Source organism: Nerophis lumbriciformis, linkage group LG39 (genome assembly GCF_033978685.3).
Source record: "Nerophis lumbriciformis linkage group LG39, RoL_Nlum_v2.1, whole genome shotgun sequence".
NCBI classification, from domain to species: domain Eukaryota; kingdom Metazoa; phylum Chordata; class Actinopteri; order Syngnathiformes; family Syngnathidae; genus Nerophis; species Nerophis lumbriciformis.
This window is the reverse complement of record NC_084586.2, coordinates 14,255,001-14,271,168: the sequence shown is the minus strand read 5'-3', so window position 1 is coordinate 14,271,168 and position 16,168 is coordinate 14,255,001. Positions and strand designations below refer to the sequence as shown.

Genomic DNA, 16,168 nt, shown 5'->3' with positions numbered 1-16,168 from the left:
CTTTTACGGAGCGGAGAAGGGACGCCTCGCCGGGGTCCGGGACCGAGGCCCCTTCCCCCGAGAGGGCCCCACCGGGAGCCGTAGCTGAGGCGATCCGCGAGAAGGGCCCGACACACGTCTAGGGTCACCACCGCGCCCACCGCACCGACACCCCGCCTCGTCCGCCTTCGCCGCAGCCGGCGTCACGCGCAGCAGGTAAGCAGCTTACCTGCCCGCCACCCCCGTGGCCGGAGGCGCGTAACAGGGGTCACTCCGCGCGCAGTGCGCTCACGAAAGGGGTGGGGCTCACCCTGGTTGATATAGACAGCAGGACGGTGGCCATGGAAGTCGGAACCCGCTAAGGAGTGTGTAACAACCCACCTGCCGAATCAACTAGCCCTGAAAATGGATGGCGCTGGAGCGTCGGGCCCATATACCTGGCCGTCGCCGGCAGCGAGATGCGCTTGGAGGTGCGCTCAGCGCGGCTCCCATATGATTGCGCACTGGTGTGCGTCTGGGTCGTGACAGCGTGGCACGCGAATGTCTGTGCTGCATTGGATCAGTCTCCTTTCTTTAACAGGCAAAAGCTTTATAACCTCACTAATGCCTTGCATCGTCTATATTAGATATATAACAACGGGCGGGTGCGGGCGGGTGCGGTTCTGATCAAATGTTACATCGGGTGGATGGCGGATGGTTGACGACTTTCTGATGCGGTTGCGGATGAAATAATTGCCTATCCGCGCATCTCTAGTAAGCGTCAATATATACCTTGATGTTGCAGAAAAAAGACCATATTTTTTTTTACCCAATTTCCGAACTCTAAATGGGTGAATTTTGGGGAATTAAACGCCTTTCTATTATTCGCTCTCAGAGCTGTGACGTCACATCGGGAAGCAATCCGCCATTTTCTCACTTTCGTCGGAGGGTGTAACAACACGAACAGGGACGGATTCAAGTTGCACCAGTGGCCCAAAGATGCGAAAGTGGCAAGAAATTGGACGAAATTTGTTTAAAATACGAGGGTGTGGGGAAAGCCGACGAAATGGTCAGTCGTTTGTTCCGCACACTTTACCGACGAAAGCTATGCTACGACAGAGATGGCAAGAATGTGTGGATATCCTGCGACACTCAAAGCAGATGCATTTCCAACGATAAAGTCAAAGAAATCTGCCGCCAGACCCCCATTGAATCTGCCGGAGTGTGTGAGCAATTCAGGGACAACTGGACAGATCAGCTTTCAGGAAAAGAGAGCAGATGAGGGTATGTCTACAGCAGGGGTGCTCACACTTTTTCTGCAGGTGAGCTACTTTTCAATTGATCAAGTCGTGGGGATCTACATTAAACACCTTTAATTTTTTAACAATATTAACCATATGTTTAACACATATGGTTAATATTGTTAAAAAATTAAAGGTGTTTAATGATAATACAAGAATGTTTAATACATATAGTTAATATTGTTAACAAGTTAAAGGTGTTTAATGATAATACAAGCATGTTTAACACATATAGTTAATATTGTTAATACATTAAAGGTGTTTAATGATAACACAAGTATGTTTAATACATATAGTTAATATTGTTAACACGTTAAAGGTGTTTAAAGATAATGCAAGCATGTTTAACACATATAGTTAATATTGTTAACAAAATAAAGGTGTTTGATGATAATACAAGCATGTTTAACACATAGTTAATAAATTAAAGGTGTTTAATGATAATACAAGAATGTTTAATACATATAGTTAATATTGTTAACAACTTAAAGGTGTTTAAAGATAATACAAGCATGTTTAACACATATAGATTCCTTTCTTTCATGAAGACAAGAATATAAGTTGGTGTATTACCTGATTCTGATGACTTGCATTGATTGGACAGTGGTGCTGATACGTCCGCATTTTCGAATGGAGGAAAAAAAAAGTCCTCCTTTCTGTTCAATACCACATGAAAGTGGTTGGTTTTTGGCATCTTATTTGTCCAGCTTCCGTACTCCTTTGTATACACTTTACAAGAAATACATTGTCGGCAAACTCCGTAGCTTGCTAGCTAGTGCACGCCAGCTTTCTGAGAGTCTTATTTTGTTAGTGCAACTGTGTGCAGTCGGTCTTTGGAGTTTTGACGACAGGTACGGCATCAGAGTCTGTTGAAATAAAGTGTTTCTCGCCTTCCTGTCGGTAATTTTAATGAGCTGGCAGCAGCCAGCGTCATCTCAGAAGACCCTCGGGTGCCGTGAATGTCAATCAAGTGACGAAAGTGACGTCATAGTGAAGATTTATGATCGCTCATTTTTAGGACTATTTTTTTAATGCCTGGCTGGCGATCGACTGACACACCCTCCGAGATCGACCGGTAGCTCGCGATCGACGTAATGAGCACCCCTGGTCTACAGAATATATTAATTGATGAAAATTGTATTCATTACTCGCAGTTTTACGTAAATTATTATACATAAACTGTGTTTACCAATAATTTCGCTTAAAAACATTTAGTTTTTTCAATCATTCGAGTACATTCGGGTAGTCTTGTGTAATGCAGTATTTTGTGTCTGTTTAGGTATGGTTAACCTGAGTGCTGAAATCGTGGAAAAATATATGTTCTTAGCGCGCCTGAAATGGGCTGTCTGCACTCTCAAAGTGCATGTTGTTGCCAAATGTATTTCATATGCTGTAAACCTAGTTCATAGTTGTTAGTTTCCTTTAATGCCAAACAAACACATACCAATCGTTGGTTAGAAGGCGATCGCAGAAGAAATTGGACGTTTGTTCCGCACACTTTACCGACGAAAGCTATGCTACGACAGAGATGGCAAGAATGTGTGGCTATCCTACGACACTCAAAGCAGATGCATTTCCAACGATAAAGTCAAAGAAATCTGCCGCCAGACCCCCATTGAATCTGCCGGAGTGTGTGAGCAATTCAGGGACAAAGGACCTCGGTAGCACGGCAAGCAATGGCGTTCCCGCAGACGAGCGAGCTAAACCCCCTGGATGTCTTGGCTCACACCGTTCCTTATGCCACCGAAGATGATCAAGAGAAGAATATCGACCCTAGCTTCCCTGGCCTGCTGACATGAGGGTATGTCTACAGAATATATTAATTGATGAAAATTGGGCTGTCTGCACTCTCAAAGTGCATGTTGTTGCCAAATGTATTTCATATGCTGTAAACCTAGTTCATAGTTGTTAGTTTCCTTTAATGCCAAACAAACACATACCAATCGTTGGTTAGAAGGCGATCGCCGAATTCGTCCTCGCTTTCTCCCGTGTCGCTGGCTGTCGTGTCGTTTTCGTCGGTTTCGCTTGCATACGGTTCAAACCGATATGGCTCAATAGCTTCAGTTTCTTCTTCAATTTCGTTGTCGCTACCTGCCTCCACACTACAACCATCCGTTTCAATACATGCGTAATCTGTTGAATCGCTTAAGCCGCTGAAATCCGAGTCTGAATCCGAGCTAATGTCGCTATATCTTGCTGTTCTATCCGCCATGTTTGTTTGTGTTGGCTTCACTATGTGACGTCACAGGAAAATGGACGGGTGTATATAACAATGGTTAAAATCAGGCACTTTGAAGCTTTTTTTAGGGATATTGCGTGATGGGTAAAATTTTGAAAAAAACTTCGAAAAATATAATAAGCCACTGGGAACTGATTTTTAATGGTTTTAACCCTTCTGAAATTGTGATAATGTTCCCCTTTAAGTTGTAGACTAGGAATAGGTACGGGCTCTACAGTTCTGTGCTGACACTTCAGAGATCATGCTCCTTCTAAAACGAGGTGGACATGTGCGTCCTGACGCTCAATGGAGGTTCCAAAATTGCACGGGGGAAGGTATGGTGAGACGTGTATCAATTGGTCAATCAGGGGTTGGGATAGACCAGGGGTCGGCAACCTTTAACCAGTCAAAGAGCCATTTTGACCAGTTTCACAAATCAAATAAATTAATGGGAGCCACAAAATTATTTTGAAATTTAAAATGAAATGACACTGCATACAAAGTTTTTTTTTTTGCTTTGTGCTATGTATAAACCAAGGGTTTCGAGTTTTGTATGAATGGCGCTCGACAGCGTCATACTTGTCAACCTCCCAATTTTTCCAGCATGCAACGAAATTCAGGGCATCTCTTCTCTCGAACGTGCCGTGATGGTACAGCATATAGCACCCAGCTACATGTGGTATGGGACTTCTGCTTGCTCACGTAAATGACAGCAAGGCATAGTTGGTCAACAACCACACAGGTTACACTGACGGTGGCGGTATAAACGTTAATGCTCTTACTAATAATGCGCCACACTATGAACCCACACCAAACAAGAATGACAAACACATTTCGGGAGAACATCCGCACCATAACACAACAGAACAAATACCCAGAATCCCATGCAGCCCTAACTCTTCCGGGCTACATTATACACCCCCGCTACCAAACCCCGCCCACATCAACCGACGCGGGGGGGGGGGGGGGGGGGGGGGGGGGGGGGGGGGCGGCGGGGGGGGGGCGGGGGGGGGGGGGTGTTTGGTGGTAGCAGGGGTGTATAACGTAGCCCGGAAGAGTCAGGGCTGCATGGGATTCTGGGTATTTGTTCTGTTGTGTTTATGTTGTGTTAAGGTGCAGATGTTCTCCCGAAATGTGTTTGTCATTCGTGTTTGGTTTTGGTTCAAAGTTTGGTGGTAGCAGGGGTGTATAACGTAGCCCGGAAGAGTCAGGGCTGCATGGGATTCTGGGTATTTGTTCTGTTGTGTTTATGTTGTGTTAAGGTGCAGATGTTCTCCCGAAATGTGTTTGTCATTCGTGTTTGGTTTTGGTTCAAAGTTTGGTGGTAGCAGGGGTGTATAACGTAGCCCGGAAGAGTCAGGGCTGCATGGGATTCTGGGTATTTGTTCTGTTGTGTTTATGTTGTGTTAAGGTGCAGATGTTCTCCCGAAATGTGTTTGTCATTCGTGTTTGGTTTTGGTTCAAAGTGTGGCGCATTATTAGTAAGAGTGTTAAAGTTATTTTATATGGCCACCGTCAGTGTAACCTGTGTGGCTGTTGACCAAGTATGCCTTGCTGTCACTTATGTGTGCAAGTAGAAAATGCATACAACAAAAGGCTGGGCTGGCATGCTGTTTGTACAGATTGTAGAGGGTGCTGAATGCTGTACCATCATGGCACGCCCTTATTATTATTGTTAGGGTGAAAATCGAAGAATATTAAACCCGGGAGTTTTCTGCCAGAGGCACTGAAATCCGGAAATCTCCCGGGAAAATCGGGAGGGTCGGCAAGTATGCAGCTGAGCCGCATCAGAGTGATCAAAGAGCCGCGGGTTGCTGACCCCTGGGATAGACCAACCTTGAGAATCCAAGACGACATGTGCACCTCGTGAGGGCAGGTAGGTTGACGAAGGAGCAACAAGCAGCGACAATGACGACATACAACTACCAGGGAGCGTTAAGTGACCGACACTGCGGCGGCCTACTGTACCATCTGGGAGTTGGTCGCCATGTTGTTGTCTTTCAGGGCATTGATGGCGCTCACTATACTGTTCTTACTGTTGTTGGTGGAAGGCTGGGACGAGAACGCAAACACTCAGTGAACACACACACAGATTAGCATCGCACGCCGTTTGAGGAAATGAGGCTGGTGTTAGTGGAGGCTCGCCGCCGTTGAGAGCTAACAGGGCAAATGAGAGGGTGAGTGGCACAGAATGGCCTCTAGATCATCCTTTTTACTGCCTCAATAACTCTCTATGCCTCCACCACTTAACTGCGCAGAGACCCCAGGGGCGGAGGAGGCAGGCAGGGGAGAAAGATGCTTAAGAGCGGCACACAGGCGGGCGTCTTGGAAAAAGAGAGCAGCAAAAGCTCAGACTAAAACCAACATAAAATCCTTAATAGTTACATTAGGGCCGTGGTGTCCAAAGCGGGGCTGGGGGGGCCATTTGCAGCCCGCGGTTTATTCCATAAAGAAAACCAAAGGGATGGGTACCGTTCAAATTTGAAACAATACGATACCAATTCCTGGTACTTTATACTCAACGGTACCAATTTTCGGTACTTTTGTGTGTTAATAAATCATACCCGCCAACTTTTGAAATCAGAAAAACCTAGTAGCCAGTGTCCAGGGGCCGCAGGCCCCGGTAGGTCCAGGACAAAGTCCTGGTGGGGGGTTCAGGGGGGTTCGCCCCCCGACGCAAAAATGATTATTAGCATTCAGACAGGTTAAAATGTTGCTAAAACCATCACTTTTCTATCAGTCACAGTGACTTTTCAAAACAAAAATATTACAGCAAAAATCATATGGGTTGATTGACATGTTTATTCTGTAAGCTAACTTCAATAGTTTGAAATTATTTTGGCAGTTAATGCCAGTTATCCTGTCAACCTTTCACAAGACTTCAATTTGTTAATTGAAAGTATAAACACTTTTTACAGTAAACAAATGGTAAAACAGTACTAAACAATTCCATTAAAAAAAAAATTGGTGTCATTATTAACTTTCTGTCCAAGCTTGTATAATCTACTGCCTTGTTCACTTGTAAAAAATATTCTGTGCCTAAAATTCACATTTCTATCACAATTATCATACTGTAAACATGGTAAGCTAACTTCATTAAAATTAATAGTCCTGTCAATAGCATGGAATTACAATTCAAATGTAGTTTTTTTGTAAGCCTTTCAAAAGAATTCAAAATATGAAAAATGAATGAAAATTAATTTAAGCCATCAGACACTTGAAAAGTGGCACATCACATCTCTAATGTAATCATTTGAACTTTTCAACAGAAATAGCACTGCAAAAATATTAAGGACATACTTCTGTATTTTGGTAGTTATGCTGTCAACATTTAACAAGATTTCTTCAACTTGGACTTGAAAGCATAAATAGTATAAACACTTTTAACAGTATAACAGTACTAAACAATTCCAATAGATAACATTGGTGTCATTACCTTTTTGTGGCTAAAATCCAAAGTTTTCCACTTGTATCGCTAGCAACGGCATTAGACTTGTGTTTTTTTGTCCCAACGTGGTCTTTTACATCGCTAATTCCTCCGTGTCCGATCGAAAAATCTTGTCTGCACAAGGTGCAATTCGCGTAGTTTTCACCCTTTTTGGAACGGATAATTATTCCCGGATAGGCTTTTGAATATTCTTCACGGAATGACTGCAGTTTTCTTTTCGGTTTAAGACTCGTTTGCGATTTTTCTCCGGCTGATTCCATGATCGTTCGCTCGTTTGGAAACAATGGCAACTGGTGCCTCGTGCTTGGCAGCGGTGCTATAAATAGCCTCGCGCATGGCATTCGGAATGGCTCGATAGGAAGTTACGGGAAGCAGTGTCGATTGTCGTTACGCGATTTCGTGAATAAAACTTTTTTTTAAATTATTTTTTTTAATTAATGAAAAACTATTTTTTATCACTGCAACCGTAACCCGGAATAGGTTGATGAAAACCGTACTAATTACGGGAAAACCGCAATAGTTGGCAGGTATGATAAATGTTAATTTATGATAAAATATACTTTTTTAATGTAACATTTTAAAAATGAGCTAACTGTATCTCGCTTTCTTATAACAGTTGAGTCTCATTTGCAATGCAGTTGCACTTCCAAGACATTACATGGCAGTATTGTATAGACCAGGCCTGGGCAATTATTTTGACTCAGGGGGGGGCCAAATTTAGAGAAAGCGGTATGGTAGCGGGGGTGTATATTGTAGCGTTCCGGAAGAGTTAGTGCTGCAAGGGATTCTGGGTATTTGTTCTGTTGTGTTCTCCCGAAATGTGTTTGTCATTCTTGTTTGGTGTGGGTTCACAGTGTGGCGCATATTTGTAACAGTGTTAAAGTTGTTTATATGGCCATCCTCAGTGTGACCTGTATGGTTGTTGACCAAGTATGCCTTGCATTCACTTGTGTGTATGTGTTTGTGTGAAAAGCCGCATATATTATGTGACTGGGCCGGCACGCTGTTTGTCAGGAGGAAAAGCGGACGTGACGACAGGTTGTAGAGGACACTAAAGGCACTGCCTTTAAGGCACGCCCCCAATACTGTTGTCCGGGTGGAAATTGGGAGAAATTTGGGAGAATGTTTGCCCTGGGAGATTTTCGGGAGGGGCACTGAAATTCGGGAGTCTCCCGGGAAAATCGGAAGGTTGAAACCGATACCAATAATTTCCGATATTACATTTTAAAGCATTTATCGGCAGGCCGATATTATCGGACATCTCTAGTGGCAATAAAAGTACATAATTCGGTACCCATCCCTACCTGTATCTGATCAGCAAGTATTGGAATGAGGGCCACGGCAAATAAAAATGTAAAAAAGGGAACAAGATGTAAGTTGAAGAAGCTATCATGCAAATACAAAATTGTGTGCAGCTCGTTTATTGTCCCTTCAACATGTTCTAAATTACAATCAAACTAGAAAACACAGCTCAACAAGACAACTACAAGTAAAAAAAAAAGAACGGTAAAATCAGAGAAAAGAGCAAAAAGGAAAGACAAAGTTGATAACACTAATTGTTAGAATAATTGTTTCTAAATGATCACAAAAACTTTGTATTACATTGTGTTCCTGACAAGAAGACAAAATGCTGTCTTTGAAACGTACCAGGAGGAAGGCTCGTAAAACTCCACTGGGACTTCAAAGCGCAGAGATGGCAGGATCTGCCCAATTTCCAGACGAACTCTTTTTGAACTATTTTACGAACTCTTTTTGAACTATTTTACGACCTCTTCTTTTGAACTGTTCGGTAACCAAAGGCAACGCTGTTTACGACCCACTTCCCTCTGGAAGCAGCTGTGGTCAGGTAGGGGGAGAAAGTCAAATAAAGGAGTGCAATTTTTTGGCAGAGCGTGCTGAGATACTGTACAAGGGTACAGTGTGTCCAGGCGCGTCTCCTCAATTGAGTCCAAATTGAATTCTGTCTCTGTTTAATTCTTTGCCTCTTGTCTTGTTTAATAGATGTCATCGGTGTTTGAACACAGTAGACCTGCAATAATGGCTGTTTTATCTATAACTCATCATTAGCATATCCAGGTTAGATTGACTTTGTTTCTAATAACTATAATGGCCCCCACATGTTTGTGGCATTTAAAGGAAACTTTGGACACCACTGCATTGAAGGGACGGACATTAAATCAATCCGATGCAGAAACCTTCTAGAAAAAGTCCACCTGAGCTAAAAAAAAAAAAGAAAGAAAAAATGGAGAAAAACATGAGGCCACAAGACCATCTTACCTTAGCAGAGTCGGATTTCTTGTTGAGTAAACTTTTGCATGCTGTGAAAAGAGAGAGAGAGAGAGAGAGAGAGAGAGGTGGAAAAGAGGAGGATAGAAAAGGGAGAGAAAACAGGCAGAAAACTGAGTTTCACTTTTGAAAGGCTAAATGGACTGCTGGGTATTTACGGGGCGAGGAACTAAAAGTGCAAATGCAGCAAAGATTTGGATGAAAAAACGCGTCACATATTGGAGTAGAAAAGACACTCAGCGGATTTGTTGGCCGGTTCCTCCCGTGCTTGTACGCGTTCCCGTCATAATCCATCCATTGTCACATGGGGATAGTCGAAGAAACCCGAGAGCGAGGTAAACTTCCGGAATACATTTCCTGTCGAGAAGACCCCCGGCAGAGGAGCTACAGCTTAATGTCTCTCATTGATTTCCCTTAAAGGGCCTTAAACACTTTTGACACAGCCCTTAAAGGGGAACTGCACTTATTGTTTAATTGTGCCTATCATTCACAATCCCTCTGTAAGACAAGAACATGGTTTTCTTTTTTTGTGCATTCTAAATGGTAAATAAACGTGTGCATAAACCACCAACAATACTCCATTTATATCTCCTGAGCTGAATATTAACCAAGTATTAGCGATACAGTTAACATAAGCGCTAACGCAAACAATATTATAAGATAGATAAATAGTAGAAATGTCCGATAATGGCTTTTTTGCCGATATCCGATATTGTCCAACTCTTAATTACCGATTCTAATATCAACCGATACCAATATATACAGTCGTGGAATTAACACATTATTATGCCTAATTTTGTTGTGATGCCCCGCTGGATGCATTAAAGGTTTTCCAAAATAAATCAACTCAATTTATGGGAAAAGATGCCAACATGGCACTGCCATATTTATTATTGAAGTCACAAAGTGCATTATTTTTTTTTTTAACATGCCTCAAAACAGCAGCTTGGAATTTGGGACATGCTCTCCCTGAGAGAGCATGAGGAGGTTGGGGGGAGCTGGGTTGAGGGGTGTATATTGTAGCGTCCCGGAAGAGTTAGTGCTGCAAGGGTTTCTGGGTATTTGTTCTGTTGTGTTTATGTTGTGTTACGGTGCGGATGTTCTCCCGAAATGTGTTTGTCATTCTTGTTTGGTGTGGGATTCACAGTGTGGCGCATATTTGTAACAGTGTTAAAGTTGTTTATACGGCCAACCTCAGTGTGACCTGTATGGCTGTTGACCAAGGATGATTGCATTCACTTGTGTGTGTGAAAAGCCGTAGATATTATGTGACTGGGCCGGCATGCAAAGGCAGTGCCTTTAAGGCACGCCCCCAATATTGTTGTCTGGGTGGAAATCGGGAGAAATTCGGGAGAATGGTTGCCCCGGGAGATTTTCGGGAGGGGCACTGAAATTCGGGAGTCTCCCGGGAAAATCGGGAGGGTTGACAAGTATGACTGGGAGACGTAACTGCTCTGTACTTCTCCCTACGTCCGTGTACCACTCCGTACAGCGGCGGTTTAAAAAGTCATCAATTTTACTTTTTGAAACCGATACTGATAATTTCCGATATTACATTTTAAAGCATTTATCGGCCGATAATATCGGCAGTCCGATATTATCGGACATCTCTAATAGATAGTACTTTATTGATTCCTTCAGGAGAGTTCCCTCAGGAAAATTAAAAAAAATAATTCTCGTTTATAAATCCTGCATCTCATCTAGATAAAAGAAGGATGTTGCCATAAACAGAGATGGTTAACTTTGGCAAGAAAGACACGAAAATACGCTTGTTTGCGTCAGTTTTTTTTTTTTTTTAAACCGTGTGTGAATTATGATTAATTCTTCATCCAAACGGAAAAATATAAACATCCTATCAGTCGCCGTCCCAGTGAGAGCAGACATTGCACAGTAAGTGCTTGTTTTATTATATTCGTACTAGGGTTGTACGATATACCGGTACCAGTATAGCACCGCGATACTAATGAATCACATTCGGTACTCTAAAAAGTACATTGCTGGTTTTACGGGCAGAGGAGCATGTTCGGCAGCGCACGATCACGGAGTACTTACAAGCAGACAGTGTGTAGACAGAAAAGGGAGAATGGACGCATTTTGGCTTAAAAAGTAAAGATAAAGGTGAAGCTATAACATTAAAACGCCCCCAGGAAGAGGTGCTTTAAGACTAGCTAGCTAGCAGCTAAAGTCCATCCGCAGTCTGCAGTGTTGTAGCTACTTCTAAATCACTAATCCTCGCCTCCATGGCGACAAATAAAGTGAGTTTCTTACAAGTATCATCCCTGCAGGACGAGGAATAGCTAAACATGCTTCACTACACACTGTAGCTCACCGGCGTCACTATGTAAACAAACGCCATGGGTGCATCTACACCTGACATCCACTGTAATGATACCAAGTACAGGAGCGTATATAGTCAATACCGTATTTTCCGCACTATTAGCCGCACCTAAAAACCACAAATTTACTCAAAAGCTGACAGTGCGGCTTATAACCCGGTGCGCTTTGTATATGGATTAATATTAAGATTCATTTTCATAAAGTTTCGGTCTCGCAACTACGGTAAACAGCCGCCATCTTTTTTCCCCGTAGAAGAGGAAGTGCTTCTTCTTCTACGCAAGCAACCGCCAAGGTAAGCACCCGCCCCCATAGAACAGGAAGCGCTTCTTCTTCTACTGTAAGCAACCACCCGCCCGCGTAGAAGAAGAAGAAGAAGCGCGCGGATATTACGTTTCATTTCCTTTGTGTGTTTACATCTGTAAAGACCACAAAATGGCTCCTACTAAGCGACAGGTTTCCGGTTCATGAAAAGACGCAATCTCTCCATCCGCACACGGACTACTATTTCACAGCAACTGCCTAAAGACTTTCAAGAAAAGCTGGCTACTTTCCGTGCATATTGTAAAAACAAGATAGCTGAAAAAAAGATCCGGCCAGAGAACATTATCAACATGGACGAGGTTCCACTGACTTTTGATATTCCTGTGAACCGCACTGTGGATACAACGGGAGCACGTACGGTGAATATTCGCACCACAGGGAATGAGAAGTCATCCTTCACTGTGGTTCTAGCTTGCCATGCTAATGGCCAGAAACTTCCACCCATGGTGATATTCAAAAGGAAGACCTTGCCAAAAGAGACCTTTCCAGCCGGCGTCATCATAAAAGCTAACTCGAAGGGATGGATGAAGAAAAGATGAGCGAGTGGTTAAGGTAAGTTTACGCGAAGAGGCCGGGTGGCTTTTTTCACGCAGCTCCGTCCATGTTGATATACGACTCCATGCGCGCCCACATCACGCTGGTTTTTAATATATTATTAAAGTTTGACTGACCTATCTGACTGTTTTTTTGACATTCCTTTAGCGCAGTTAGATGCGGCTTATAACACGGGGCGGCTTATAGGTGGACAAAGTTTTGAAATATGCCGTTCATTGAAGGCGCGGCTTATAACCCAGGGCGGCTTATGGTGCGGAAAATACGGTACTATGATTACGTCGATATTTTTTGGCATCACGTCTTCTTTCATTTAAAAAAAAAATCATATTATGTTTATAAACTCAGGAAATACGTGCCTGGACACATGAGGACTTTTACTGATCCTGTAACGACTTGGTATCGGATCGGTACCCAAATTCGTGGTATCATCCAAAACTAATGTAAAGTATCCAAACAACAGAAGAATAAGTGATTATTACATTTTAACAGAAGTGTAGATAGGACACGTTGAAAGAAAAAATAAGCAGATATTAACAGTAAATGAACAAGTGGATTAATAATTCATTTTCTACCACTTATCCTTCATAATAGGTAGATAAATGACACAATATGTTACTGCATACGTCACATAAATTAGGAGTCGTCGTTTGCTTACTAATAAAAGAAAAGTTGTCTAGTATGTTCACTATTTTATTTAAGGACAAAATTGCAATAATAATCATAAGTTTAAAGTACCCTAAGATTTTTTGTTAAAGTTAAAAGTTGAAGTACCAATGATTGTCACACACACACTAGGTGTGGCGAAATTATTCTCTGCATTTGACCCATCACCCTTGATCACCCCCTGGGAGGTGAGGGGAGCAGTGGGCAGCAGCGGTGGCCGCGCCCGGGAATCATTTTTGGTGATTATTATTTTAAAATAAAGACAATGACATTTTTTGTGATTCCCTTTATTTAGAAAAGTATCGGTATGGTACTGGTACGAACATTTTGGTATTTGTATCGGTACAACCCTGGTTCGTACATACTAAAGCTGCACATGTTTAGCACACAGCTTATCAAACTTGTTGCTCATCTTCCTAATAGTCAGGATACAAATGTGTCTGAGTAGCAGGTTTGTTGTTATTGAAGGGAAAGGCGAACATCGTGATGCGTCTGTGAAATTAATGTGAAAAATAAGTAAATATATTTATATAACTTTTTTACAAATGTGCCTGTTACTACACTACATATACACTTACAGCCTGTACTGCATACACAATGTTTACGGAGGTGTTTCAAGGTTTTTTAGAGCCCTGTATAGGCCGGGGGTCAGCAACCCGCGGCTCTTTAGCACCGCCCTAGTGGCTCCCTTGAGCTTTTTCAAAAATGGAAAAAGATGGGGGGAAATATATTTGTTGTTTTAATAATGTTTTTGTAGGAGGACAAATACAACACAAACCTTCCTAATTGTTAGAAAGCCCACTGTTTATTATGTTTATGCTTCACTGATGACAGTATTTGGCCAGCGCCGTTTTGTCCTACTAATTTTGGCGGTCCTTGAACTCATCGTAGTTGGTTTACGTGTACAACTTTCTCTGACGCTGCCACAAAAAGACGTGTTTTTTGCCACAGCAAACATTACCCAGCTTGCAAAGATTGTAATAAATCCATTAGAAGAAGACAGCGTGTCCTTTCATTTAACTTGGGCACACACATATATATCTTTGGCAGTTTTAAGCCAGTAATTTCCAGAAGTTATCTGACCCTCTGAGACACTAACTTAATGTGTTGCCTTCATTATAACACTTACATAAGGCTTTTAACTTTTTACGGCTCCAGACAGATTTGTTTTTTGTATTTTTGGTCTAATATGGCTCTTTCAACATTTTGGGTTGCCGCATACTTGCCAACCTTGAGACCTCCGATTTCAGGAGGTGGAGGGTGGGGGCGTGGTTAAGAGGGGAGGTGTATATTGACAGCTAGAATTCACCAAGTCAAGTATTTCATACATATATATATATATATATATATATATACATATATATATATATATATATATATATATATATATATATATGTATGAAATATATATACATATACATACATATATATATATATATATACACACATATATATATATATATATATACATATATATAACATAACTTGGCTTCTGAGAGCTTCAAAATGTAATGAATAAAATGCTAAAGTTGTTGATAAACAAGCAATTATTTTAATAATTAAATATGGTCATTTTAAATGAATTATTATGATCATTTAAAATTAATTATTTCAAATATGTTTATTTTAATGTATAATTCTATGGCTGGATGTAATAAGGAGTCAGAAAAAATACAAATAAAAACAATTTTGATGTTTTTAGCAAAATATAGTAAAAATGTATTTAGTTTTTTTGGTAATTAATAAATATATTTATTTTTAGGTAGGATAAACATAATACAATTTATCTCTAGTCTGGATGATTTAGTTCTTGTCACCCTGTTGTAAAAAAAAGGCTGTCCTCACTCAGGTCCGCATGGAGCTGGAGGGGGCGTGGCCTCCAGCTCCGGCTGAAAATCGGGAGATTTTCGGGAGAATATTTGTCCCGGGAGGTTTTCGGGAGAGGCGCTGAATTTCGGGAGTCTCCCGGAAAATTCGGGAGGGTTCGCAAGTATGGGTTGCCGACCCCTGGTATAGGCGGAATAGCGCGACTTCCATTGACTCCATTGTTAGCTGATTTTTGCTAAAGTTTCTTTACAATATAGAATGCATAAAAAAAACATAAAAAAAACATGTGTTCTTGTCTTACATGGGGATTGTGAATAATAGGCCAATTTCTACAAAAAGTGAAATTCCCTGTTAATCTCATGACACACGTGCACACACAATCATATCTTGTGTTTCTTACCTTCCAATAGTAAAAGGGAAGGGGAAGGAGAGGGAAGGTTTGGACACAGGAGAACAAAGATAAGGGGTACAGACTTCATAATCAGAACAAGTGCAAAGTCCTGTTTGGTGATCGTTTCTCAAAAAAAAAATCTCAATCCCGCCATGCAGCATTCAACAGATAAAAACAAAAGCCTGAGAGTCAAACATCCTCTCTCGTCATTCGGCGATTGGTCACCCAGGTAGCGGCGGCGAGAGCGCGAGATGATCTTATTTTGGTAAACGCAGACCCTCGCCACGCTCCCAGGAAATCAACGAGAAGAGCCAGAGTTAAGATGGCTGCAGGGATGGATTAGAGAGAACATCTTCAATTCTGAGAACGTCGGAGGAGATACGGGGGAACCGCGAAAGGTCGAACACCTTGGTAGTCGTACAACGTGGGAGTTTTTTTGTTGTTGTTGTCAAGAAGTCTAACTTGACATCTTTTTTATGCCACCTGAATAAAAACGATTAAGAAAACTTACAGGGAATTTGAAAAGGATTACTTTTACTTTTCTGCTCCGACCAATACGTCCGAGTATAACAGCAGTTATGTAAACATAGACAACATATCGGGAGCTACTTTGGCTTTAAGTGAAAAGACACAAGCAGCCTCTTTTCAAATTAATCTGCAATCAATGGTTTTGGCTACCAACGCTGTTTCGCTTCTTTTTACACTTGTGAGGCAGTCTCAAAATAATATCCAACCTGTATCCAGGTCAAATGAATGCATTTCTATTTTTCGTGGGATATGAGAATGTTTCCTTGCCAATGCAGGGTAGAGCAAACCCTCGTTAATTGGTCGGGCCCAATTAACAGCAAAGTAGGACTTATTCA

At 41.8% G+C, this 16,168-nt stretch overlaps 1 protein-coding gene across 10 annotated transcripts in view; it reads right to left on the bottom strand.

The window, feature by feature from the left end:
* The window catches only part of LOC133577958 (calcium/calmodulin-dependent protein kinase type II subunit gamma-like), a 197,705-nt gene that overhangs the window by 53,346 nt on the left and 128,191 nt on the right, over nt 1-16,168 (bottom strand). For 6 of the 10 annotated variants that reach the window (XM_061932144.2, XM_061932148.2, XM_061932150.2 and 3 more), the window contains 2 exons: nt 9,203-9,243; nt 5,446-5,529 (listed from right to left, as the gene is read on the bottom strand). In XM_061932144.2, coding sequence (XP_061788128.1) covers nt 5,446-5,529; nt 9,203-9,243 — 125 coding nt within the window. The remainder of the gene's footprint in view (nt 1-5,445; nt 5,530-9,202; nt 9,244-16,168) is intronic. The other 4 variants (XM_061932146.2, XM_061932152.2, XM_061932149.2 and 1 more) reach the window with 1 other exon arrangement.